The sequence below is a fragment of the Lynx rufus genome, unplaced genomic scaffold (assembly GCF_022079265.1).
Source record: "Lynx rufus isolate CCGP_SWC_20201006 ecotype Redwood Valley unplaced genomic scaffold, mLynRuf1.p SCAF_9, whole genome shotgun sequence".
Lineage (NCBI taxonomy): Eukaryota > Metazoa > Chordata > Mammalia > Carnivora > Felidae > Lynx > Lynx rufus.
The window spans coordinates 108,648,462-108,672,408 of NW_025814897.1; the positions used below are offsets into that span (position 1 = coordinate 108,648,462).

At 57.9% G+C, this 23,947-nt stretch overlaps 5 protein-coding genes across 6 annotated transcripts; 2 read left to right on the forward strand and 3 right to left on the reverse strand.

Annotated features, from left to right (window-relative positions):
- Positions 1-29: 29 nt before the first annotated feature.
- On the forward strand, positions 30-4,756 carry TM7SF2 (transmembrane 7 superfamily member 2). Its single transcript, XM_047070480.1, has 10 exons — positions 30-336; positions 734-930; positions 1,014-1,068; positions 1,437-1,631; positions 1,714-1,817; positions 3,182-3,301; positions 3,389-3,557; positions 3,760-3,840; positions 3,935-4,057; positions 4,377-4,756. The coding sequence occupies exons 1-10, from the start codon at positions 285-287 to the stop codon at positions 4,535-4,537; spliced, it is 1,257 nt and encodes a 418-aa protein (XP_046926436.1). The 5' UTR covers positions 30-284; the 3' UTR covers positions 4,538-4,756.
- A 157-nt stretch (positions 4,757-4,913) lies between these two features.
- ZNHIT2 (zinc finger HIT-type containing 2) lies at positions 4,914-6,193 on the reverse strand. The gene has a single exon (XM_047071059.1). The coding sequence runs from the start codon at positions 6,157-6,159 to the stop codon at positions 4,963-4,965; it is 1,197 nt and encodes a 398-aa protein (XP_046927015.1). The 5' UTR covers positions 6,160-6,193; the 3' UTR covers positions 4,914-4,962.
- Positions 6,194-8,560: 2,367 nt separating this feature from the next.
- Positions 8,561-9,898, reverse strand: FAU (FAU ubiquitin like and ribosomal protein S30 fusion). Its single transcript, XM_047072201.1, has 5 exons — positions 9,810-9,898; positions 9,473-9,555; positions 9,227-9,371; positions 8,906-8,961; positions 8,561-8,732 (listed from the first exon to the last, which is right to left on the reverse strand). The coding sequence occupies exons 2-5, from the start codon at positions 9,545-9,547 to the stop codon at positions 8,607-8,609; spliced, it is 402 nt and encodes a 133-aa protein (XP_046928157.1). The 5' UTR covers positions 9,548-9,555; positions 9,810-9,898; the 3' UTR covers positions 8,561-8,606.
- Positions 9,899-10,067: 169 nt separating this feature from the next.
- On the forward strand, positions 10,068-13,517 carry MRPL49 (mitochondrial ribosomal protein L49). The gene is made up of 4 exons (XM_047070742.1): positions 10,068-10,157; positions 11,097-11,247; positions 12,014-12,138; positions 12,251-13,517. Exons 1-4 carry the CDS (start codon positions 10,080-10,082, stop codon positions 12,395-12,397), a joined length of 501 nt encoding a protein of 166 aa, XP_046926698.1. The 5' UTR covers positions 10,068-10,079; the 3' UTR covers positions 12,398-13,517.
- On the reverse strand, positions 13,425-20,857 carry SYVN1 (synoviolin 1). Of its 2 annotated transcripts, none has more exons than XM_047070741.1 (16): positions 20,630-20,857; positions 19,634-19,782; positions 19,314-19,406; positions 19,070-19,222; positions 18,880-18,928; positions 18,366-18,469; positions 17,605-17,731; positions 17,405-17,504; positions 17,239-17,304; positions 17,027-17,143; positions 16,769-16,932; positions 16,363-16,491; positions 16,109-16,267; positions 15,836-16,022; positions 14,698-14,846; positions 13,425-14,618 (listed from the first exon to the last, which is right to left on the reverse strand). In XM_047070741.1, exons 2-16 carry the CDS (start codon positions 19,763-19,765, stop codon positions 14,512-14,514), a joined length of 1,836 nt encoding a protein of 611 aa, XP_046926697.1. In that variant the 5' UTR covers positions 19,766-19,782; positions 20,630-20,857; the 3' UTR covers positions 13,425-14,511. The 2 variants fall into 2 exon arrangements, with proteins under 2 accessions (XP_046926697.1, XP_046926695.1); XM_047070739.1 differs by lacking the exon at positions 20,630-20,857 and adding an exon at positions 20,435-20,516.
- Between the last annotated feature and the right edge of the window lie 3,090 nt (positions 20,858-23,947).

Genomic DNA, 23,947 nt, shown 5'->3' on the forward strand with positions numbered 1-23,947 from the left:
GGGTGGAGTTGTGAGGCTACGGGGGTGGCTTCGGAGGCCCTCGCGTCAGGCCCGCTCCCGAGAGCCGATTGGCTGGGTTGCTGGGCCTGGAATGGGCCGGGGGCGGGTCCATTTAAAGACCTCGGCACTCGGGCGCTTGTAGTCCGAGCTCGGGGACCAAGCAGGTGCTTGCGTGAAGCGGGCCGATCCTCTGCGTCACCAAGCTCATCTCCTGGGGGATGGGGTGGACGGTGTTCCTTTGACGGACGCTTGTGTACCCCCCGGCCCCGGGTGGAGTGGAGACCATGGCCCATCCTCAGGGCTCCCGGGCTCCGCTGGAATTCGGGGGACCCCTGGGTAATGGGGCAGGCGGGGCTGGGACCAGAGGCTCGGCGGGTACGGGGTGAACTGAGAGATGGGGGAGGGTGCAGGGTCTGAGAATGGAAGGCTTTGAAGGGTATCCCGAGGCAGAGGGGTCCGGTGGGGGGTGGGGGGAGTGTCTGGGGAGACGGCTGCAGAGTGCGGCATCTAAGGAGTGGAGGATTGGACGGAGGATGGGGAGCAGGGGGAGGATCCTTGGGCGAGCGTGGGGGCGGGGACCAAGGTGGAAGTCAGGGAAGGGGCTGAGGGCTGAGGACGGGATATGGAAGAAGGCAGTGGGAATGCCGAGGGGGCCCTGGAGGCAACGGGGCGCCTGCGGGTGCCGTGGGCGAGTTGCGGAGCGGACCCCCGACGCGACCGCCCCCTTCCCCAGGCGCCGCGGCGCTGATGGTGCTGCTCCCCGCCACCATGTTCCACCTGCTCCTGGTGGCCCGCTCGGGCCCGGCGCGCCTGCTGGGCCCACCCCCCTACCTGCCGGGCCCCGACGTGCTGTGGAGCCCGCGGGTGCTGCTGCTGTGGCTCACCTGGCTCGGCCTTCAAGCGGCTCTCTACCTACTGCCGGCGCGCAAGGTGCGGACTCGGCGGGCGGAGGGAGGGGGCGCCCCCAGAGAGAAGGCACACTCCCCCCTTACAGAGTCCCTTTGTGCCTGCAGGTGGCCGAGGGGCTGGAACTGAAGGACAAGAGTCGCCTGCGCTACCCCATTAACGGTGCCTGGGGGATCCTTGCGCCGGACTTGCGCCCGGTGGGGGTGGAGATCCAGGCCCAGTGGCGATTAGCCCCCGACCCCAAGCTCCGATAGATGCCTATTTCATGCCATGTGCCCAGGCCGACGTGGGGGATCTCACTGTCCCTCTGCACGTCCCTTGTTCCTCCACCCCTACCCGCAGCATTTGCTGCTACTCTGTGCACCAGAGCAGTGGTCGGTGTGACCCACTGAAAGCCAAGGGCAAGGTCCCTGACCTCCCTGGGCTTTGGACTGTGTGTGTGTGTTGGGGTGGGGGTGGGGGTGGCATGGAGGGGGAGAGCAGGGGTGTAGGGGCGCAGCCCCCAGGACTCATTGTGGACCGCGGTTCAGGCTTCCAGGCCCTGGTGCTGACGGCCCTGTTGGTGGGCTTGGCAGTGTCCGCGGGGCTGCCTCTGGGGGCGCTCCCGGAAATGCTCGTGCCCTTGGCGTTTGCCGCCACCCTCACCGCCTTCATCTTCAGCTTCCTTCTCTACCTGAAGGCTCTGGGAGTCCCTCCCTCCGCCCTGGCACCTGGGGGGACCTCAGGTGAGAGGGGGCCCTGTAGGGAGCGGATGGGGGCAGGTGGGGGTGCTTTCGCTTGCGCCTTCATCCCTCGGCTGTTCTCCAGGCAACCCCATCTACGACTTTTTCCTGGGACGGGAGCTCAACCCGCGCATCTGTTCCTTTGACTTCAAATATTTCTGCGAGCTGCGGCCTGGCCTCATCGGCTGGGTATGCTGGGCCCGGCTAAGGGGAGGGGAGGGATGGATAAGCTGCTGAGGGCCAATGCTGTGCAGATGTAAACCATTAATCATCCATTCCACAAATATTTGTTGAGTCCACTGTGTGCCCTGGGCACTGCTCTAGGTCCAAGGAGACAAAGGAGAAAAAGTTACAGGAAAGCAAGGGAAAAAAAAAAAAATCTCTGTCCCCGTGGAGCCTACCCTCTATTGGGGAAGGCAGACAAAACAGAAGTAAAAAATATATAGCATGGCTCGGGAGAAAAGGCACGGAGGGAGTTACGTGAGCAGGTGCAACTTTCAATAAAGCAGTCAAGTTCAAGAGCTATTTTGAGGACAGGACAGGGTGATGCTATGCTGCCTGCGGGTCCAAGCGGTGCCCAACTTAAGACTGGTCACTGGGTGTGGCAACTTGGTCGTCACCAGTGGCCTTGATGACATGCCAACTGTGGTTTTCGGTTGTAATCCCCCATGCTGGACTGCGGTCAAGATTTCCCAAAGGGTCTCTCGGGCAAGGTCTCTCTGGCCTCTGAGGCCATTTCCTCGTGTGTGAAATGGAATAAAGTCAGAAAGCTTCCTGCTGAGGTTCTTGTGGGGATTAGAAGCGGGGACGTTAACGGCGACACCAAAGCCACCGCTACCAGAATGGGGCGCTCGGCACAGGCTGGCTGCCAGCCAGCCGTTACTGAGTGTTTCCTGGGTGCCAGACTCATCGTGCTTCGTGCTGTCCATGCGTCAGGTCCTCTGGTCCTCAGCTCCATAAGGCGGGTCCACGATCATTTCCCACATGGGGTGGGGGAAAGGAGGCTTTGAAGAGGGTCAGCAGCTTGCCCAAGTCGCAAAGCTGAGATTCAAAACTAGGTCTGTTTTAAAGATTTTGTGTGTGTGTTTTAATGTTTATTTATTTTTGAGCGAGAGCGAGCGGGGGAGGGGCAGAGACAGAGAGAGGCAGAGAGAGAATCCCAAGCAGGCCCCGCCCTGTCAGCGCAGAGCCTGACGTGGGGCTCGAACTCACAAACTGTGAGATCGTGACCTGAGCCCAAATCAAGAGTCGGACGCTTAACCGACGGAGCCACCCAGGCGCCCCCGAACCACATCTGTTCTAATCCTTGTCTGTTGCTCTCCCAAAAGGAATATTATAGGATGAGGCAAGAGTCAGCCAACAGGCAGGGAGCACTTCCAGAAGCATCTATTGCAGTCTTTCCCCTGGGTACAGGGCCTGGATCCATTCAACAAAGGCCTGAGGACTGAGAGCTGTAAGGGGAAAGGCTGGCTCCTCTCCCATGTAGGTGCTGCCACCTCTGTAGAGACGGGCTGGGGACACACTGCCCTGTTCTCCTTCCCCCACGACCCCAGGTCCTCATCAACCTGGCGCTGCTGATGCAGGAAGCGGAACTTCGGGGGAGTCCCTCACTGGCCATGTGGCTGGTCAACGGCTTCCAGCTACTCTATGTGGGTGATGCTCTCTGGCATGAGGTGAGGCCCGACTGGGCGGAGAGGCGGGGAGGGCATTTGAGGACCTCGTGGGGACTGAGCCAGTGTGTCTGGGTCCCGTCCCTGCAGGAGGCTGTTCTCACCACCATGGACATCACACACGATGGGTTTGGCTTCATGCTGGCCTTTGGGGACCTAGCCTGGGTACCCTTCACTTACAGCCTGCAGGCCCAATTTTTGCTGCACCACCCGCAGCCCCTGGGGTTGCCCGTGGCCTCCGCCATCTGTCTCATCAACGGTCAGTCTGGAAGGGGCTCCTCCCCCTGGCATTCATTCATGTCATGTTTATTCAGCACCTAGTAGGTGCTAAGCCTCAGGCGCTTCTCTAAAGCCGGGGCTTGGGAGGACTGGGTCCGAGGTCTCCGGGGCCGCGTGGGGAGGGTTAGGGTCAGGTAGAAGGCTATAACCCTCAGCCCTGACCACTTCGTGCTTTCCCCTAGCTCTTGGTTACTACATCTTCCGAAGAGCCAATTCCCAGAAGAACACCTTCCGAAAGAATCCTTCTGACCCCAGAGTGGCTGGTGAGCTGGGTTCCCGGGCTGCCATGAGTGAAGTGCCAAGGACAGCTGGGCTTCCAGCAGTCCCCCCGCCCCCTCATGCCCTGTCTCTCCCCAGGCCTCGAGACCATCCCCACGGCCACGGGGCGGCAGCTGCTGGTGTCCGGGTGGTGGGGTATGGTCCGCCACCCCAACTACCTCGGGGACCTCATCATGGCTCTGGCGTGGTCCTTGCCCTGCGGTGAGCAGCTCGGGTGGGCACAGGGCGGGCACCACGCGTGCGAGGGGCAGAGATGGTGAACACAGGAGGCCCAGTCTGGGTGTGGAATGCAGAGCAGGGGTGCGCCCCGGTGGAGGGAGCCCTCAGGGAGCTGGGGATGGACTGAGTGGCCGGGGCCGACCTCCATCCAACCTAAGCTGTGCCAGTGCCTTGGTGCAGACCTGGACCTTTCACCATAGAGCCCCGGGGTCCCCGTGAGTCAGTGGGTGTGGAAACCTCTGTGAACTGGGGCGGGGAGGGGGGGCGCTGCTGAGGGGTCACAGCCTCCCCTTCCCCACAGGGGTGTCTCACCTGCTGCCCTATTTCTACTTCCTCTACTTCACGGCGCTTCTGGTGCACCGGGAGGCCCGGGATGAACAGCAGTGCCTACAGAAGTACGGCCTGGCCTGGCAGGAGTACTGCCGGCGCGTGCCTTACCGAATCCTGCCCTACGTCTACTGAAGAAGCTCCACCGACCCCGGGTGGGGGCACGTGCCCACCCGCCCGTCAGCGCACCCAGCACCAGGAGCCTGGACCCCTCCCCTGCTCTGAGCTCCCACAGGCAGGGGTGAACAGCCTCAGGGAGGTGCTCCGGAGAGAGGAGAAATGAAGCCAGTGCCCCAAAAATGGGGGTGGAGGGGCTGCTCGTCCTCCTCGGATAAACATCTGGAACCCTTGGTACCACTTCTCTCCCTTTCTGGGGTTAGGGTGTTTAAAAACCGGCTGGGTCAGCTCTGATCTGGGAGAAGCTGAGAGGTGGTTTGTGGGCCCCAGGGTTGGGGGTGGGGGCGGGGAGAGGGGGGCGGGACAACAGCTGTTACTCAGAAATGGGCACCGCTGCCAGGGCAGACCAGTCGCGGCTTTATTCATGACAAAGAGATCCCAGTTCAGCCAGGGAGTTCCTCAATGAGAATTCTTGGAGCAGGTGGCAGGGGGCCTCCCCAAAGCCGCTCCAACTCCCCAGTGAGGGCTGCCACCTCCTCGGCGGCCACAGCGTGGGCTCGGTGGGCCCTGGCACAGTCTAGAGCCAGGGGCGTGAGGGCCACCTCATTTTCATTGGTCCAAGCCAGCAGGAACTGGCACTTCTTCCGCGCCCGGTAGAGGCGATCTCGCTCTTCGGTAGCCACAGCTTGCCTCCGGGCCTGGCCCAGGGTCCGCGCCAGGTGCCCCAGTGCCGCCAGCGTGTAGCCTTTCTGGTTGGCCGGGCCCTCGCCCATCAGGATGCGGGCGGCCTCGCGCATGGCGCCCCGTGTGCCCAGGGGCCCAGGAGGATGTTCGCCGGCTTCGAGCACCCGGGCTGCGGCCTGCAGGGCTTCCTCGGCCGAGGCGAAGACCTGCTGCGCACCCAGGGCGCCGGAAACGCCGAGCAGCGTGGCACAGAAGTCGGAGAGCAGGGCGTCGTCGCCGCCGCCGTGATACAAGGCAAGAGCGTGTGCGTAGGCGAACAGCACGTTGGGCAGCTGGAAGCGCACGAGCGGCGAGGCCGGGCCACGGCTCAGGCTGGCCAGCGTGGGGATCCGGGTGGGCACGGTGGGCGCGCAGGCCTCGGGGGCGTCTCCGAGAAATGGCTCGGCGGCGGCCTCCTTCATGGGTTCCGGTGGCGCCCTCGCGGGGGTGGGCTCCAGCCCCACGGGGTCACCGCCCGCAGCATCGCCCACCTCCTCCAGGAGCCGCGGCCCGGCCCCGCGTCCCCACCACCACGGCCGCCATGGGGGCAGCAGCCGCCCGGCCTCGCCCCGGCTCAGCAGCCGCTCGAAGGCCGCCTTCTCGGCCGGGGCCAGGAGCTCCCAGAGCCCCGAGAGGCCGCCGGGCGCCGGGCCAGGCCTGAGGCCTGCGTCCTCCGGGTCGTCCTCGGTCTCGCGTTGCTCACGCAGCCGCCGCAGGGCGCTGGCCAGGCGGCTGGGCGAGGCGCTGCGGCCGCGGAGCTCCCCCAGCACCTGGTCCCGGTAGAAGTCTTCGGCGCAGGTGCCGTGCGCCCGGTAGCAGCGCAGCGAGCAGTAGGGCACATTACAGCGAGGGCAGGTGTAGCGCGCTGGTTGGGCCTCCCCCGCCGGGCAAAAACCGCACGGCCCGGCCGGCTCCATGGCAACCGGCGCCCGGTGCCACTGGCGAACACGCGCAGGCGGCGCGGGGCGACTTCCGGCGCTAAGCGGTTGCTTCCGCCTCCAAGGGAGGCCAGCGGGGCGTAGCCAAAGCTCCCGAGGACTCTCGGCAACTTCCGCCCACACTCGGGAGCCAAACCCCACCTCTCGGTCAAGTAGGGCTCGGGCAGGCGCAGGAGAGGGTTCCTGACGCACAAGCCCGGCCTGAGCGGTGAGGAGGGAGCGCAAGCGCGCTCGGCGGGAGCTCCGCTGGTACCAGCTCGCCCCCTAGTGGCTCCCTTTTTGGCACCAGAAAGCGCGGTGGCGGAAATTCATCCTCGGCGAGGCACCTACTCTAGGCGGCTAATTGCCCCAGGCCCTCGGGGGATGAGAAGCGTCCCTGCGCTGGGAGGGTAGCCATTCTAACTAGGGGACACAAAGCGGAATAGAAAAAGAATGAAGATAGATTACTTGGCCTACAATGTGTGTGTGTGTGTGTGTGTGTGTGTGTGTGTGTGTGTGTGTTAGAGGCGTTTCCCCTCTGGAGAAGAAAGCAATTTTTAAGACTGAACTTGTTTGATTCCCCCTCCTAATCTGTGGTTTATCCAACTTTTAAGGGCAGAATCCACAGCAGGTTCCAAAATCACACTGAGGGGCAGTGATGTGGTCCCTGTCCTAAAGGAGCTTATTTGTGGTAGAGTGGGCGTGATAACCCACACAAACCGTGGCAAGTGTCCTGAAGACCATCCATGGCACCCATCAAAGTGAGCTCTGGTTCTTTAGCCCCTCACCTCCATCTAGTCCCAGCCTCAGTAAGTTGTATTTATCTCAATGTGGATCACTTCCTTCCCTACCAAGATCTGGATGGATTTGAGGACCTTTGAGTCTGCTCTTTCTCTCCATCCCCACGACCACTGGTCTAAGCTACTGGTCCCTTAACTGGTTTCTGTTCTTGCCAGCTGTCCGGAAAAATCAGGCAGAGAAAGTACTGGATCACAAGTCAGATCACATCAGGCACTTCCTTAAAACCTTTCCCTGTACTCGGGCGACGTTCCACTGGCACTTGGACTCAAACCCAAACTCCTCCATGTTAACAATACCACATAGCTTTGCACACAGTTCTCCTGGCTGGAACTCTGGTCATCTCACTTGACAGGTTGCTTCAGGTGTCACACATCCCATCTTCAGAGCCCTTCCCTATGACGTTATGTCTGCCCACCACCCCCTGCCCCTCTTTCATTACAACACCCTGCTTACTTTCTTTGAGGCTCTAGCACTTGAAACTAACTAGCTTCTGCACTTAGCCCACGAGAATCCAAACTCCTAGAAGGGAGGGGACGTCTTTTTTCTAGAAAGATTACTAGAGATAAAAATAGCCAATATACTTGCACACTTTCTATGTGGCAAGTACTGATCTCAGTCTTTCACATCCTTTATTAGTCTCCACAGCAACTCTGATGATGACAGAGATTAAATAAGTAGTTTGTCAGTCAGAAAATAAATGCAGCGAGGATTAGAACTCAAGGCAGTCCAAGTGTAGATCCCGAGGTCTTTACCTCATGTTATACTGTATTCCAAGAACAAACAGATTGAAAAACCTTATCAAAACAAGTGGGTACCCACATAGCTAAGGGACCTTGAAATGAATCCCAGAGAATTCCGCTTCTGGGAACACAGAAACAACCCACCTGACCTGTGATTAGGGGAGCAAAGTTACACAATGCCAAAGTAATCAGGCAATGCTTTCTGTACAAGCCGCTTCTGGGCAACAAACAGGCCCATCAGATGACCCAGCTCAAAATATCCATACGTCTTGGCTGACCAGTGGGCTACTTGCAACCAGGCACAGGTTCCAAAAAAAGAAAATTCCATACATTCCCCTACCTTCTCACCTTATCCCAGCCCCCCCTCCCTTGCACTGTGTTCAATAAACTTCTATCTCCTTTGTTCTGCCTGGGGTGAATTCTTTACACTGCTTTGCCCAAGTCACTGGCCTCCACCCAATCGGGTCACCCCACCTTTCTAAAGTGGGGACAGGCCAGACCCTTGCCAAGGACTCCACTAAGGCCATACATAGCTGGTCCCATCTCCAAGGGAAGGTCAGAATGGCCTTCCTGATAAATCTACTATTCAAACCCCTCTCCTTTACCACAGCCTCCATAATCCTCCCACGATTCTTGCCACCTTCTGTTTAAAGAACAACAACAAAAAAGGACTCGGGAGAATTACCGAGTTATTTTCACGGCAAGCCTTTTCTTGTAGTTTATCACTTTTTGCCCATGCCAGCCCAAGGGTCCCTGCCTCTTCCAACTAGACGGTGCCAAGAAACTAATGAACACACCACCAACCCTGGGAGCCACGTATCCTCCCGCAGCCCTGCAAGTGACGGTGAAACTATGAGATGTCTGGACTAAGTGGCTTTATTGGGGAATGCCGGGATCACGACAGACTTAAGAGTTGGCATTGGGACCCTTCTTCTTCCCAAAGGTGGGCACAACGTTGACAAAGCGCCGGTTGTACTGCATCCGCCGCTTGGCACGACCTGTCTTCTTCTTCTTCTTCTCCTGCTTGGCCACCTGGGCAAAGGAAGGAACGATCAGACCCTGGTTGACCTCTTCCATGCCTTCCCTCAGCCCAACTCCAGGAAGAAGGCAGACAAGAGGAAAGGCCAAAGGTCTTGGCTTAACTTTGATAGAAGGAAAACAAAACAAAACAAATTCCAAACACCACCACCAATACTCTCACCTACCTTAGGAGTCTGCCCTCTTACTTTCCCAGCACGGGCCAGGGAACCATGGACTTTACCTGCGATGGTAAACGACAGCCAACAGTTAGGGGAGCAACAAGGCCCCACCCAGCAGAATCCTCTCTCTCTCAATTCAAGCCTTTATAAGCTCTAATAAATGACTGAAAAGAGAACTAGGCTCTGGCTCAGTCTCCCACGGACCTCTCAGGAGTTCCTTCTAAGGGAGGTAAACAAGAACCACCCTGGATTGAGGACAATGAACTCCACAGCCCACACTCGTTACGAGCTTACAAACAGTTCAAAGGACAATCCTCCCCAACTCACCTCCAAGCATGCGGCCGGCTACTTCCAGGGTGGTCAGAGCCTCCACTCCACACTGACCCAGAGTGGCCTCATCTTCTAGGGGCGTGCCCGCCAGGAGCACGACTTGATCTTCCGGAGCGATGCCCTCCAGAGAGGCTACATGAGCCTACCGGGAAAAAGAAGATTCGTCAGCGTTCCCGAGGGAGGGGAGATTGGAAAAAAAAAAAAAAAAGAGGATGAAGCCCAGGAAGCACCAAGCAGCCTTACCTTGATCTGGGCGACCGTCTCCTGGCCGGTCACCTCGAGGGTGTGTAGCTCCTGGGCGCGGACAAAGAGCTGCATGTCGGCGACTGAAGAAAGGCTTGTATGAGAAACAATGCTCTAGAGGGGTCGGGGGATGGGTGGTGGGCCGGGGCCGATCGCTCTGGGATTTAGGTGGTCGCGGGATCTCACGTGGGTAAGGCTGGGCCTTTCAGGGAGGTCGAGTGGGGAACAGAACTTGGCCCTCAGAATAGCCCCTCTGCCTCTACTTTTCCCGTGCCCTCTGATCTCGCGGCCAACCTGCTGTTAAGCTCCCCAGATCCAGCGGGGACCCAAATCTTACCTGAACTACGGCCACCGCAGCCGCAACCACGAAGATGGAGTCGAGAAAGAGGAAGGAGGAAGGGCGCGCACGTCCTCACCGCCTGCTGCGTGCTACGTCACTGCTGAGCGACCGCGAAGGTCTCTGGTGTTTGTACGGCCCACCGCAGTCCTAGCTCCGCCTCTTTACGCTTTGCGCAGGCGTTCTTTCGGTCCGGGGCGGTGCGCCCCCGAAGGGGCGGAACCAGGCCGGTTGCGCGCGCAGAAGGCCAGTGTACGGGCGCGGTGCAAGATGGCAGCGTCCTTGTTCCGAGCTTCGCTGAGGGGCTGGAGAACCGGCGTCCAGCCGGGCTGCGGGCTACGGTGGCTGGTGAGGGCGCTGAGCCTGGAGGTGGGGGAAGAGGGCTGCGTGTGAGTCTGGTTGTTACTCCTGTAACCCTGGAGCTCACATACAAGGTTGAGAGGCAAGGTGCAGGGCTGACAACGCGCCCCTGTGTGTGGGGCTTGGATCCTGATTGGTGGACAGCTCGGGTTGATCAGAACTGGGAGAGGCTACACATCAACGCTTGCTGCCTGATTTTAAAAAGGGATAGCCGTTTCACAGGGTAGGGGTCGGCCCCAGATCTTTGGCGACACTTAGGGAACCTGGGGTTCATGATATACAGGCCACTTCATTCTGCTTGTAACCCCGGGGCCCATCAGGACTCCAGGATTATCTGTTGGAGGATGGAGAGACAGCGGAGAGTTACCTTAGGTAGACTGTTTATTAATGTCTTAATTTTTCCTAGATGGAAAAAGGGGGTAATAAAATACCTTACTGTGTCATTGTAGGAATTAACTCAAAACAATACCCATAATACATTAAGTCCAATGCCTGGCGGTGTTTATATGAGGCCAAAACGTTCCAGGCAAGCGAGGGTCACGTCAGATGATTGTGAGTGGCATTATCAAGATTGCTGAAAGTGCCTCATCCAGAACTAGAATATTTCAGCAGGATGTTTAGAGGAAACTTTAAAATACTGACAAATGCTGTATTGGTCAGACTGACAGTGATTTGGCTTTGGGTTTTGAGTCCCACAGAAATCCCAAGAGAGGCAGATGCCTCAGAGTGCCTGAACTTCTTTTCCAGTCCTACCTCTACCCTGGCAAACTGAAGTCTGATGCTTTCCTACCTCCAGTCTTTTATTTATCCCAGTCTCTGCACCTGTAGTGTTTCTACCTACTGAAGTTCTGCCTCTCCTGTGGTGGGTGGGTGTATGGTGGCTGGGCCAGTAGAGCAACGGTTGTTTGCTTTTGATTTTGGCCGCAGAGCCAGACCCAGGGGCCTCCTGATTACCCCAGCTTTGTGGAGTCTGTGGATGAATACCAGTTTGTGGAGCGCCTGTTACCCCCTACCCGCATCCCGAAGCCCCCAAAGCATGAACATTATCCCACTCCTAGTGGCTGGCAGCCACCCAGAGGTGAGCTGGGTGATGGGGATGGCTTGGAAGCTACAGGGAACCCCCCCCCCCAGTGGTGTACTTCCCCATCTGAGGCTCTGGATTCCCCAGTGGGTTCAGGATTTGTGTTGAGGGCACTCAGGGCTTAGCACCTATCTCATGTTCAAGGAGGGGGCCTGGGAATGCAGCCCTGTTTTACTAGTACCCATCCATCAACGCTGTTGGGATGGGGTCTTCCCATTCAGAACAGTGAAGCAAAGAGAGAAGACCCAAGAGCTGGGACCTCCATGCCCCGACTCCACTAGGCCTCGTACCATAATTGAGAACATAGCTTGGGAGTTGGGCAGTGCTGGGTTCGAATTTGGCTCTGTTATTCATTGCCAGCGTGATCATTAGTCACTCGGTTTCTCAAAATGGAGATAATCTGCTCAGTACATAAAGCACTTAGCACAGAGCCCAGCATGCGGTAGGTAAATCCCCATTTCTTTGTGCCAGGGGAGAAGTGCAAGGATTGGCCCCAGATGAGGATCCAGGGAGGCATGGCCCTAACTTCGTTTCTTCTTGAGCACCTTCTGGTGCCAGGCCCTGTGTTGGGCCTGCGAGATTACCAGGGTGAACAATCTGGCCCTGGCTCTAAACTTAGGGAAAGAGCGGGTCTTCTGATCTGAAATCTAGAGGTGGCTTTGCCATTGGGTGCACTGACTCTGTGTAGACTGTGAGGGGAAGGGTGTTGGCTAAGGTGGCATAAAGCCTGGGGAGATTTGACTTCTCACTGTTCCTGTCACAGACCCCCCACCTAACCTGCCCTACTTTGTGAGGCGCTCTCGTATGCACAATATCCCTGTCTACAAGGACATCACACATGGCAACCGCCAGATGACCGTGATCCGAAAGGTGGAGGGGGACATCTGGGTAAGCGAGGGGATGGGTTAGGGCCTGATTCTGACCTTTTCAGGGCTGAAGGATGGGGAGTCTACTAGAGGGGATGGTCTGACCGGGCTTGATTTGTCCTCTCTCCACCTAGGCCCTGCAGAAGGATGTGGAAGATTTTCTGAGTCCACTGCTCGGGAAGACACCAGTCACCCAGATCAATGAGGTGACAGGTACCCTGCGGGTCAAGGGCTACTTTGACCAGCAGCTCAAAGCCTGGCTCCTGGAAAAGGGCTTCTGAGGCCCACCTGAGCAGCCTGCCTGACAGCGTTCCCCCCAACTAGAGTCTGGGGTGGGGGCGGGCCAGGAGGGAGATGGCTGTAGGACCAACCAGGACAGCAGGTATAAATGGCAGGGCTGAGAGCGTAGACGGGTTAAACGAGGGCTGAGGGCTTCAGAGCAGGCCTTGCTCACATTAAGGGGGAACGGGACCCTCTACACAGGGGCCAGCACTGGGGGCGGGCTGTCTGACATTGGACCCTACCTTCATTGGAGCTCACTGGGCTCAGCTCTTCAAATTCTGGAGGTTGCTGACTGCCCCTCTGGGGGAATAGCCCAATCCAGTTCAGGGCAGGGTGGCACAGGGCAAACGCACTGAGCACCTGCCTTCCTTGGCCCTCAGACCCTCACTACCACAAATACCCTTAAGCCCTTGCTCCAGGCCAGACCCGGCTTGGTGGAGGCTACGGAGGACACAGGGAACTCAGGCGTGGGTCCTAGAGGTCTTCAGTTCCCAGCGCAGTCCTGGGCATAGGCATAAAGCACCCACGTCAGCCCCTTGGCTCGTTCTTTTCACCCTTGGAGAAGGCGGCCCAGTGGCCTTTGCTCCATTCTAGGCCAGAGTTGGGCGTGACTAGGTTTCTAGCTCCAGGAAGCTAAGTGATTAGCTTTAGCTGGTCTGTCCACGAGGGGGTGCTTGGGAGATTCTAGCGGTCCAGCGCAGAGCAAGCCATTCTTGCCAGCTTCCTGACCTGGTGTCAGGGGTGGTCAGGGCCTTTGCGGGGAAAAAAGATGCTGGCCTTCTGCCCCTGTCATCATTCCCATCCCACTCTGGGCCCGTGGGCCTTCACACTTGCCCCGTCCTTGAGAGTTCTAAAAGCTTAACTCTCTGGGGCTTGGTTTCTTCATCTGGAAAATGGAGATACTGTTGTAATGGTTTAATGTCTAAAGAAACCGTCACCCCCCCCCCCCCCCGGGATTCTCCAGTCTACAGCCTGAGCAAGAAGACCACTCCCGGCACACTGACCCCATGACACTGGCTCCACCGGTCATTAATGCAAGTCTTTATTTGGCGGTATATACAATTTGAGCTATTAAAATGTGTACAATATTTACAAATTAAATAATCATCTGAAACGGTCTCCAGCAACTCTTGTAACACAAAACCAAGGGAGAAAGAGACAAGGGCAGGCAGGCCTCGGCTCCTGTGGTCTCTACCTGGCCCAGTGCCTTTTCTAAACTGGAAAGACCAGGAGTCTGACACTCCTGCTCCTCTTTCCTAGGGTCAAGCATTCAAGTTCAAAGACAAAATTTAAGCCAAGAGACAACGGCAAGGAAGTAATTCCAATTCTTCTCAACTCAAGAAAAGTTCTGTAAGTTGAGAAGTGGCCTTCCACAGATTCTGGGGCTTGCAGTGGTTCAGGGGCAGACACACGAGCCCTCAGCCTGGAGTGAGGCTGGGCAGTGGTTGCTGGGTGAGACCAGAAGTCTCACTTTAGACAAACTGCAGGGAGAGGGGCGTGGACACCTCAATGCTGCCCACCTGCTCGGCACTCCTTTCCCAGAGCTGTGCGGTTGCCACTAAGACGCGGAAACACCACAGGGCGTAAGTGACACAGTCACCGTCACAAAGAGCTTCTAGGGAGTTTAGGGTAAGAAAAGGGAAATCAGTACCAATCTTGGTGGGTGGCCCAGGAAGCAAGTTCCTGGCCTGCCTCCAGCTCCTAAAGTTCACATGTGGGATTGGGGAGCTAATACTGTTCAGCACTGAAGCGACTTCACACACACACGCACACAAGTGGGCTTAGAAGGGCTGCCCCTTCTCCCAGAGGGGGGTAGAGGGCTTCTCGGAGACTGCCTTTCTGCCTTCACGGCCCCAGCAGAAAAGGGTGACGGGTTGGAAAGAAAGGCTGGGACTGACCCGAGATCCCCGTGGCTGCCGGGGACTGAAAGGGCTGGAGTCAACTGGGGCCTCAGGCTTCTTTCCACTCGGCCTAGGGGATGCCACCTCCTTTGTCTCAGAGCTGGGGGTTCTTACTCCCTGGTGCACACAGAGGGAGCTGGCACTTGGTGGCAGGACACGTTACAGCGAGGGCTGCTCAAGAGAGTGGAGGCAGGAGTAGGACTGGGGTCGTGTCAGTGGGCAACAGGGGACTCCAACTTCTGCAGGCGGCGGCGGCGGAGCTCTGCGGCGTCAGGCTCCCCGTCCTCAGGCAGCTCCTCCGTGCCCACGGACTCGGGAGCTGGGGACAGAGTTTGGAAGTGGAACCCAGAGAACTTCCTTCCCAACCCCCACCCCCTCCCCACGCTCGCCCAGACTACCTGGAGGCTTGTCAGGTTCAGGGGCCGGTGGGGAGTCTCCTGGGGATGGGGTGGTGGCCTCCGAGCTGGGGACGCTGGTGGGGGTGGCAGCAGTGACGACTCCAGGGGTCTCCTCAGTGGGGCTGACTGAGGCGGCAGGCCGGGGGGGCCTAGGAGAGAAAGACAAGGGAGGTGAGGCCTGGACATGTTGGCATGATTGAGAAGATTCTGCCCTTGGTGAGCCTTGCAGGGTGGAGCCCGCACCTCTGCAGCTTCAGTCTGCAGCAGACGCGAGTGTATGTGAGTTCTCGGGATTTCATACTACAGACTAAACTACTTGCGGGCAAGAATCGTTGCCTGTTCGCTGGTAAACGGCGGTCTCTAGCGGGGCGCCAGGCTCCTCACAGAGTTCCCACCTAAGATTTTCCACTGAAGAAAACCATATTCAGGTTGCTCAGACTCAAACTCCCCTCCAAGCCTGTGCTCTGTGTGCCAGACACTGTGTGTGTGACCCGTGAATAGGAGCTAGGAGCCTTCTATTCAATTAAAGTGACAGTGGTCACGAAGCAAATGAGTGGTGGGCACCATAACTTACACTTAGGCCAGGCTGGTTCTGGGTGACTTTTTGGGGGCGGGGGGAGGGGAAGAGCAGATGGAGGGCGAACGGGATTTGAAGTGGCCTCGGTGCCTGACCGCAGCAAGCCCAATGCAGGGCTCGAACTCACGAACTGTGAGATCGTGACTTGAGCTGAAGTCGGACGTCTGACTGAGGCACCCAGGTGCCCTTGGGTGACTTACGCGCGGTCTCAGATCAGGGGCAGTGTTTCCCGGGCACAGAGTCACCACACGTGAGAAAGGTAAATGTGATGAGCTAAAGCGCTGACGATTAGGAGTGAACTGACTACAGAAAAATATAAAAGAGCAGGATTCGAAGTCAACTCTCTGCTAATAATAAACACCAGCCCTCCTGAGACCCAGGCAGGCCCCCTGGAGCGAGAGAACAGAGGCATCGAGAAACCCAGAGATCCTGCTGCGCCTACACACAGGTGACGTGAACCGACAGGCATCACAGGGTGGCCGAAGAGAAAGGCCGGGGCCGGGGGCCTCGCTGGCAGCTCCGGGCTGCCGCCGTGCGCGCCGGCCCCCCGTGCAGACGTACCCCAGGGAGGCCAGCACGGTGAGGTACTGGTTGATCTGCAGCATGGCGGCGTCCAGCAGGGTGTGGATGTTGCGCAGGCTCTGCAGCCGAGCCTCCAGGTGTTGCCGCTCGTGGCCCTCCAGAGCCCGCAGCTCCTCCGGAGTCAGCCCAGCAAAGCCCGCGGGGGGCACGGGCATCGGGGGGAAGGCTGGAGGGAGGCAGAGGCTCAGCCGGGGCGGCCTGGGCCCGACGCCCAAATCCCTCCAGATCAACCCCGAGGGCGGCTCGGTTTACCAAAGGGTGGAGGCAGTGGCATGCCCATCCAGGGTGGAGGGAAGGGGAAGCCCGGAGCGGGGCCGGCCTCGGGGGCGGGGGCAGAGCCAGGCGCCGAGGCGGAGGCGGAGGTGGCGGCGGCAGCTGTGGTCGTGGCTGCTCCGCTGGGCCGAGAAAGGGCTGGTACAGAGCGAGAACAGGAAGTTGGTGAGAGCTGAGGCCTCGGCTCTCCATTCCTCCCGCCCCCTGGCTGTCGCCGTAGCCAAAAGACTCACCTGCACTAGTGGCTGGAGGGGCCACAGCCTCTCCTGAGCTGGGGGGAGGCGGGACGGGTGGAAAGGGGCCCATGGGGGGCCACAGCGGGAACATGCCGGGAGGAAAGGGAGGCAGGAGGCCCTGGGGGACTGCAGAGAGAGGACGAGGCAGTGAAGAAAGGTCCGGAGCGAGATAGCTCCGAATCACGTGTGAGAGACTGGTTGTTAGGAACTCTGTCCCTGCTCCCACGGGCCTCTCTGAGCTCAGCACTGATGACACGTGACTTCAGTCCACGGAGGTCTCTTTCTATGACCCCCTCCCCTATCCAGACTGAGCTTCTGGAGGATTCACCTCCATGTTTCCCCTACCCAGCTCCGGGCAAGTACTCAACAGTGTGTTGGACGGCCAAATGAGGGGGCCACTCACAGTTAGGGGGCTGGGGCAGGAGTGGTGGGGGATGAGGAGCAGGTGGTGGCCCCTGATCCGCAGGTTCAGGGGGCGGTGGTGACTGGGTCGGCAGTGATGCCCGAAGGACGTCCATACGGCAGGTAGGGCAGGTCTGCTGCCGCTGGAACCAGGAGCGCAGGCAGCTGGGGGTCAAGAACAGGCGACGGTCGGCAAGTCCCCAGGAGCCTGCCTTCCAGAGCCCATCCCCTGCAGTCAGGCTCCCCGGGCCCCTCCCACCTGGTATGGAAAATGTGGTTGCAGGGCAGTCTCTTGGCGCCAGTCACCATCTCTTCTCGGCAGATGATGCAGACGTTGTCCGTCGCCTGGAGCTCCTCCGGGGTGGCATCTGGATACCTAGTGAGGACGGGCCAAGGGTATGTCCAGACCGGAAGTGGAGACAGAGGAACCTGGGGCGGAGCTAGGGAGAGCAGCTGGACCGACCCACTTACAGCGTGTTCATGTTGCGGATGGCTCGGCGAGACATGATGGCGTCTGTCACGGCCTTCTTGAACTGCCTGAAAGGAGAGTTGCAGTGAAAGTTGGGTGAGGGAGAAGAATCAGGTGTAGGGCAGGGGCAGGGGCAGGACGGGCTGGGCTGGGCTGAGCTGGGCTTACCTCATGGCCAGGTACATAGGCCGAATGGCAAAGAGAGGGAAGGTGTGCACCTTGATCATGATAGTCATGAAAGCCATGTACAGCAAAACCTTGATGAAGCCTGGGGGGCAAGGGGAGGTGCAGAGAGCAGCAGTCACAGGGCCTGGGAGGCAGGGCTGGGGACGCTGGTCCAGGTCAGGGGAGGCCCAGGCTCTTCTCACCTGTAAACAGCTCCGTGTAGAGCATGTACACGGCCTTATTGTCCCAGGGGTTCTCGCTCTGGAGGTCCACGGAGTGCAGCACGTACTTGATGAAGATGGTCAGCACCATAGTCATCAGGATAGCATACTGGAGGGAGGAGGGGGCGCGGGGACCTAAGCACACGACGCCTCCTTGCTCTGGTCACCCTTTGCCACACCCAGGCCGCTACAGCAGAGTGCAACGACACAAGCGTGGTACTGGACACAGCTGGGGTCTTCCGAGCGCCTGCACTCACTAGCTGGTTTGACTTCTAGCGGCTCACCAGACCTCTCGGAACGTCAGACACTTTGCTCGTCTGCCAAGTGACGGCATTAAATGTTCCTTAGTGACTACGTTGCTTTGCCGATTAAAAGACACAGCCAGTGCTCAGCACGGGGTCTAGCGTACGGTGAGCTGCTATCGCTGAACACCCCTCCCCAGCTGTCCATCGAGCTAAGTGCTTCCGTCCCAACGACAGCCAGCTCCTCTGGCGTCGCCTTCCAGGAGGCCTTCCCTGAGCGCCGGGTCAGGGCTCCCCCAACACACACGCCTCTTTCTGTGCCTCCCCCGCTCTCCTAGGCGTGAGAGCGCACGAGGCGGGAGCGGAGACTGACGGCTGCTCCTTGGTGGCCTGCACGGGCCTGGCCACAGAACAGGTGCCCAGGGAGGGGCTGTTGGGTTATTCGAGGCACACTCGGGGCCACCTCAGGCTCGTCCTCCCCACCTCCCGAGCCACTGTTACCTCAAAGCCAAACACCAGCTGCACAGAGGCCCCACGGGTCAGGATGCTGTGATAGGCATGGCTGACGAAGAGGAAGTCCAGGATACCCAGGAGGAACATAAGGGCTGTGGGGACCCCCCAAAGAGGGGGTTGGTGGGGTCAGCCCAGGGACTGACAGCCACTTCCCGCTTTCAGACACCTCCCACCCTCAAGCCCTAGCCATCTAGTCAGGTGGCTTGACCCCGGCCCCCTGGGAGCTCCAGTTTTGCCTAGGAGGGTTTTAGAGCAGCCCAAGTTCCAGGTGAGGAGGCAAAGAGCTGAGGGGCTGGACAGTTGAAAAGCCCTGGGGTGGAACAGGGCAGAGATGATGCAAATTAACTTCCCAAATTATCTTTCCTGTACAGCTGCGGGTCGAGGGGGAAGCCTGCGCTCTACGGCACGGGTCCGCAGTTCGTGACTTATCACGTTCCAATCCTCCACAGCGCCTCTTACTCCCTCCAGCTCCCTCCTCTCCCTTCCCATGGATCTCACTCACAGACGATGCGGCAGTGAAAGAGCCAGGAGATATTGGGGCTGCGTTCCATCTGAGGCAGAGCAGAAAGGGGGCCTGTCGGGAAGGTTGGGGCTCACCCCCAACCCCCCCACCCAGCCTTCACTTCACAAGCCCACCTACCAAGCCACTCCCTGGCTCCCATCTGCTTTGAGAACCCCCTGACCCAACTCACAAAGTCCACACGGTCCTCAGCCAGCCAGTGGAAACACTTGAGGAAGAGAAGGAGAGTGAAGAGTGCAACAAAGCGGGGGCTGAAGTCGTCCCGAAAGACAGTGAAGGCCAGACAAGTCTCAGTGACGGCATACCAGGAACGTTCCAGAAGGTGCTGGGGATTGGGCAGAGAAGGACGAGGAATTCAAGACATTCTGCTTGCCCAGCTCCCTGGCCCTCACTTTTGGGAGTCGTGAACATCTTACCTCCATCTCTGCTGCCCTCAGCTGTCCAAAGAACACCTTGCCCATCACTTTGCCCAAGAGAAAGACAAGGACAAAGGCCTGGATGTAGAGGACCTAGGAGTGAGAAGAGGCTATGGTTTGAGGTCACTTTCTGCTCTGCTATGTCTGGGGCTCATGATTCCGGAACCTCCCTATGTCCCCGTCCCAATTCGTTCAAAGTTAGGCGGCTGGTGGCAGCTTCACGCCTCTCACGCTTACCTGACCCCTAGCTCCGCCCCTGTCTCAAGCAGACTCCTCCTTCCCTCCCAGGGAGCTCCTCCCACCCTGAGCCCTGAACTCACTGCCATGCTGGGGCTGGACTTGGTCAGGTACACCACGGTGGGGTAGAACTGGTGCTTGAGGTAGTAGGCATGAGCCACGACGGCCCCGGTCAGCGCCAGGCTGGCCGCCATCATCACTGCGGTGCGGAACATCGCTCCGGCCTGGAGACCTGCGTGGGGACAGGGAAGGAATAACCTGAGTGTTGCGCACACTGCGCAAACCCTGAACAGTGCCCAGCGCGCGATGTCACTAAACACCAGGGAGAGACCCCCCCCCCCCCACCTCACCTCTCCCACACAATCATGACGTCAAATATAGCAAACGCCCCCCGCCCCCTCATTTTACGAACAAGAAAATGGAGGCTCAAAAGGGTTAAGCGATCAGACTGACGCAAGGCCTGGAGCCTGGGTCAGTTTTGTTTCAAATCTAGGGCTCTTTCCACGCCGCCTGCCAAGCCACCGCCTCCAGGGAGGAACGGGGAAAGGCAAACGTGTTGCAGGAAGGAGAACTGCTACCACGGGCTCTACCGTGAAGGTGATGGAGAGGATGCAAACGCAGAAATCTCCAGAAGCGGTTACGTGCCGCCTGGACTCGGAGAAGCCAGGCGCTGGGGGGCGCAGCCGGGCAGGCGACAGCGCCGGTGACAGCTCGGCCGGGGTGCGCAACCCCGCCGCGCGCCCCGCGGGAGCGGGCGGGATACGTCAGCCTGGAACCCTGGCGTCCCCCACCCGCCGGGGCAATGTCCACTCGGGGCACCGGAGAAACGGCCGACTGGAGGGATGCAGCGGCGGCACGGAGAGGGACCCGGGTCGCCCCCGCACCTGTAAGCTCCGGGAGCTGCGAACGTCGCAGGTGGGGCCCAGCCTCCGGAGAGCGGCCGCACGGGAGCCTGAGGTCTACCGCCAGCTGACAAGCCGCAAGCGGGGCTGAGGGGGCGCGTCGACCCCGGAGACCGCAAGGGGAGGGCCCAGGTCCCGACTCCAACCACAACCCGGGCCCCACCCCGGCCGACTCACCAGGAGCCCAGCGCCGCGAGCCCGCTCAATCCCCGCGACTGCGGAGGCGGCCCCGGTTAACAACACTCCCCACCCCCTGCGAGCCGGAACTTCGGGGGAGAGACACCTCACTTCCGGCGGGGCGCGGCGTGGATCGTACCAAGTGCACCCTTCCTTTGGCCGCCCCGCGCACCGTCCGTGGTGCCGGGAGCGGTAGTCCCGCCACTGTGTCTAGGCTTCGTGCCCACGGCCGGAGCGAAAGACGCGAGAGGTGGTCGGAGCGGAATAGGACAACCCGGGTGATAGTTGGAGTCCCCCCATCTATCAGTCAAAGATGGTATCGCCTCCGCCGCTGAGTGTACTCAACCTAGCGGAGGGCGCAGGCTCTCAAAGAGGCTGGAAGGTGGGGCTTCGTGTGGGCCGTACCACTTGGAAGGGGGAGTGTGCAAGGGACAAGCATTACGGGCTTAAGAGAAATAAAATGTTTTAGAGTCTCATTCCAGAAGATTTCGCAACAACTTCACAAATAAGAGGCTTCCTTGGAGAACTGGGTTCAGAAAAGAAAAATTTGCTTCTCCGCGATCACCCCCGATTTGTGTGGGAGTGAGTTGGGTCCCCGTGGCTGCTACTAATTGGCCTAGATAGAGTTACGCGGCCCAATAAGAAAAGGAAGGACATTTGCTGGCCTGTGGAAAGAGAAAAGCAGGTGAGCGGTTGCTAGGGACGGAAGGCAGCGTTGCCTAGGTCTAGGTCCAACCCCAGTGGGCGGACAGCTGGCAGGGTTGGGGGGTAGGGGGGGCGCAGTCCGTGGGCGGGTGATCTGTGTCTGCCCAGCGGGAACATTTGCTGCGCCACAAAAGGGAGGGGCAGCCTGATGTGTCTGGGATTAAGAAGGCAGACGTTTAATTCCGGCTAATGTTGGGATGGTGTTCAGTGCAAAGGGATTGACTTCAGCTTCCCGGCGCCTACAGCTTTGCTCTCCTTGTGTTCAGCCCCGGGCCGTAATCGCAGCTACTACTGGTCTTGGGCTGCGAGTATTTGTTTGTGTCGCAGTCGCAGCCAACCCAGTCGGCTCGTTGACAGAATGAAGCCGATACACCCAATTTGTGCCTTGCGTTGTCCTCCGTCGCATTTAACATCCAAGCACTACAGTTTATGAGCTAGAAGGTGCTATACTCATTTTGGACTTGGGACTGTTGATGTTCAGAGATTTAACAAGACCTGTCCTGGGATTGGCATCGGGTGTGTCTGATTCTAGATTCCCGTGCTGTTGGTTGGCCTCATCACCTTCACCACCTCCCCAACTGGCCTGACCAATTTAGCTGTCACAGAGTTGGCTCCCCCGCGAGGCCATCTATTACTTTCTAGTGACTAAAACCAATGGTCAGCTTTCGGTTCTCGCTTGACTCGATCTCTTTCCTCTTGTAAAAAGTCTCCTCCTTCAACTGCTGTGATCCCACAGGCCTCTGCTTTTCTCTCTGGCTGTACATCTGCCCCTTTCCTCCCTGTGTCCTTTTATTTAAATGTCGGTGTCCACGTTGGCCCCTTCTGTTTGTTTTGTGTACATAATGTCCTCTGCTCCTGTGGATTCCATTTCCCCACCCAAGTGCTGATGACTCCCACGTCTAGTCTTTACTAGAATATCTCCTGTTTTTAAAACACTTCAGTGTCCCTAGTCATCCCCTCTTACCCGGCTCCGGAAACGTGGGCATCTTGTTCCCCTGTCCCTCTCCATCTATCCCCACATCCCCACTGGTAAATAAGTCATTTATTCAGTTGTCTGCGAATATGTGTCAGATGCAGCCTGTTCTAGGAACTTAGGATGTCCGTGAACAAAACACAGATCTCTGCCTTTTTGACGTTTTATTCTAGTAAATGTGCTGGATGATAGACAATACACATGATGTGAGTGAATTCTCTACTACTTTGGGAGGCAATGAATAATAAGTGCTCTAGGCAAAAAAAAAAAAAAAAAAAAAGAGCAGAACAAAAGGGGGTCAGGAGTGTGGTAGGGTGCTTGAAGCAGGTTGCCATATCAGTGAGAAGCTGGACAAAGACTTGAAGGAGGTAGAGGCGTGAGCCAAGTGGATATCTGGGTAAAGAGTTGCAGCTAGGTAAGAGTCGACCTGTCCTGGTTTGTTGGAGGACGTGGGTGTGGCCAGAGTGGAAATAGCAAAAGGGTAAGGAGGAGGAGGAGGCAGAACCAGATGGCATTAGCCATTACCAGGACTTTGGCTTTTACTCTGAGTGACATGAGGAGCCATGAGAGATGTTGTAAAAGGCTCTACTTAGGTAAGAGGGTCACTCTAGCACCTGTGCTATTGAATGGAGTGGGGTTGCGGGCAAAGGTGAGAGCGGGGGGGAAAACAGGAGGCTCTTACGGTATATTACTCAAGAGATGAAGTCCTGGGGGGGGGGGGGCACCTGGCTGGCTCAGTCGGTTAAGCAGCCGACTTCGGCTCAGGTCATGATCTCGCGGGTTCCGGTCATGATCTTGCGGTCCGTGAGTTTGAGCCCTGTGTCGTGCTCTGTGCTGACAGCTCAGAGCCTGGAGCCTGCTTCCGATTCTGTGTCTCCCTCTCTCTGCCCCTCCCCTGCTCAGGCTCTGTCTCTCTCGCTCTCAAAAATAAATAAACATTAAGAAAAAAGAGAGAGAGAGAGAGAAAGACGAAGTCCTACTGAGTCTGCCTTCGAAGTGTTTTCATCGCCATCTCCTGGCCTTCTTAGTCCAGGCTGTCACCATCTTATGCCTGGTCCAGTTTAACAGCCACCCAACTGGTCTCCTTTCCCATTCTCTGCTCTCCACTTATTGCCCCTACAATGGCCAGAAAGATCTTCTGACACCTCCGTTCACGTCTTGTCTCCTCTCCCCACGCTCTGCCTGTCAGGCATATGCCCTATTTGTGGGGACCCCAGATGTGTCATGCGTATGACTTGTCCTGTTCCTGATCCAATAAGCGAATTTAGTAAGGTTACAGGATAGAAACTGAATGTACAGAAACCCACTGCATTTCTATACACCAATAATGAAGCAACAGAAAGAAATTAAGGCAGCGATCCCATTTATAATTGCACCAAAAATAATAAAATATCTAGGAATAAACTTCACCAAGGAAGCGAAAGACTTGGACTCTGGAAACTACGAAACGTTGATGAAAGAAATTGAAGATGATACAAATGGAAAGATATTTCATGCTCAGGGATTGGAAGAACAAATATTGTTAAAATGTCCATAGTACCCAAAGCAATCTACAGACTTAATGCAATCCCTATCAAAATACCGATAGCATTACTCACAGAACTAGAACAAATAATCCTAAAATTTGTATGGAACCACAA

Excerpts from the sequence above, each read along its gene's own strand:
- MRPL49 (XM_047070742.1), top strand. The coding sequence starts at position 10,080 with ATGGCAGCGTCCTTGTTCCGAGCTTCGCTGAGGGGCTGGAGAACCGGC. Across the intron at positions 10,158-11,096 it reads GCTGCGGGCTACGGTGGCTG|AGCCAGACCCAGGGGCCTCC; the intron begins GTGAGGGCGCTG and ends TTTTGGCCGCAG. Across the intron at positions 11,248-12,013 it reads TGGCTGGCAGCCACCCAGAG|ACCCCCCACCTAACCTGCCC; the intron begins GTGAGCTGGGTG and ends TTCCTGTCACAG.
- TM7SF2 (XM_047070480.1), top strand. The coding sequence starts at position 285 with ATGGCCCATCCTCAGGGCTCCCGGGCTCCGCTGGAATTCGGGGGACCC. Across the intron at positions 3,558-3,759 it reads CGCCATCTGTCTCATCAACG|CTCTTGGTTACTACATCTTC; the intron begins GTCAGTCTGGAA and ends GCTTTCCCCTAG. Across the intron at positions 4,058-4,376 it reads GGCGTGGTCCTTGCCCTGCG|GGGTGTCTCACCTGCTGCCC; the intron begins GTGAGCAGCTCG and ends CCTTCCCCACAG.
- FAU (XM_047072201.1), bottom strand. The coding sequence starts at position 9,547 with ATGCAGCTCTTTGTCCGCGCCCAGGAGCTACACACCCTCGAGGTGACC. Across the intron at positions 9,372-9,472 it reads AGACGGTCGCCCAGATCAAG|GCTCATGTAGCCTCTCTGGA; the intron begins GTAAGGCTGCTT and ends TTTTCCCGGTAG. Across the intron at positions 8,962-9,226 it reads AGCCGGCCGCATGCTTGGAG|GTAAAGTCCATGGTTCCCTG; the intron begins GTGAGTTGGGGA and ends TTACCATCGCAG.
- ZNHIT2 (XM_047071059.1), bottom strand. The coding sequence starts at position 6,159 with ATGGAGCCGGCCGGGCCGTGCGGTTTTTGCCCGGCGGGGGAGGCCCAA.
- SYVN1 (XM_047070741.1), bottom strand. The coding sequence starts at position 19,765 with ATGTTCCGCACCGCAGTGATGATGGCGGCCAGCCTGGCGCTGACCGGG. Across the intron at positions 18,929-19,069 it reads CTGAGGACCGTGTGGACTTT|ATGGAACGCAGCCCCAATAT; the intron begins GTGAGTTGGGTC and ends GCTCTGCCTCAG. Across the intron at positions 16,933-17,026 it reads AACCACATTTTCCATACCAG|CTGCCTGCGCTCCTGGTTCC; the intron begins GTGGGAGGGGCC and ends CTTGACCCCCAG.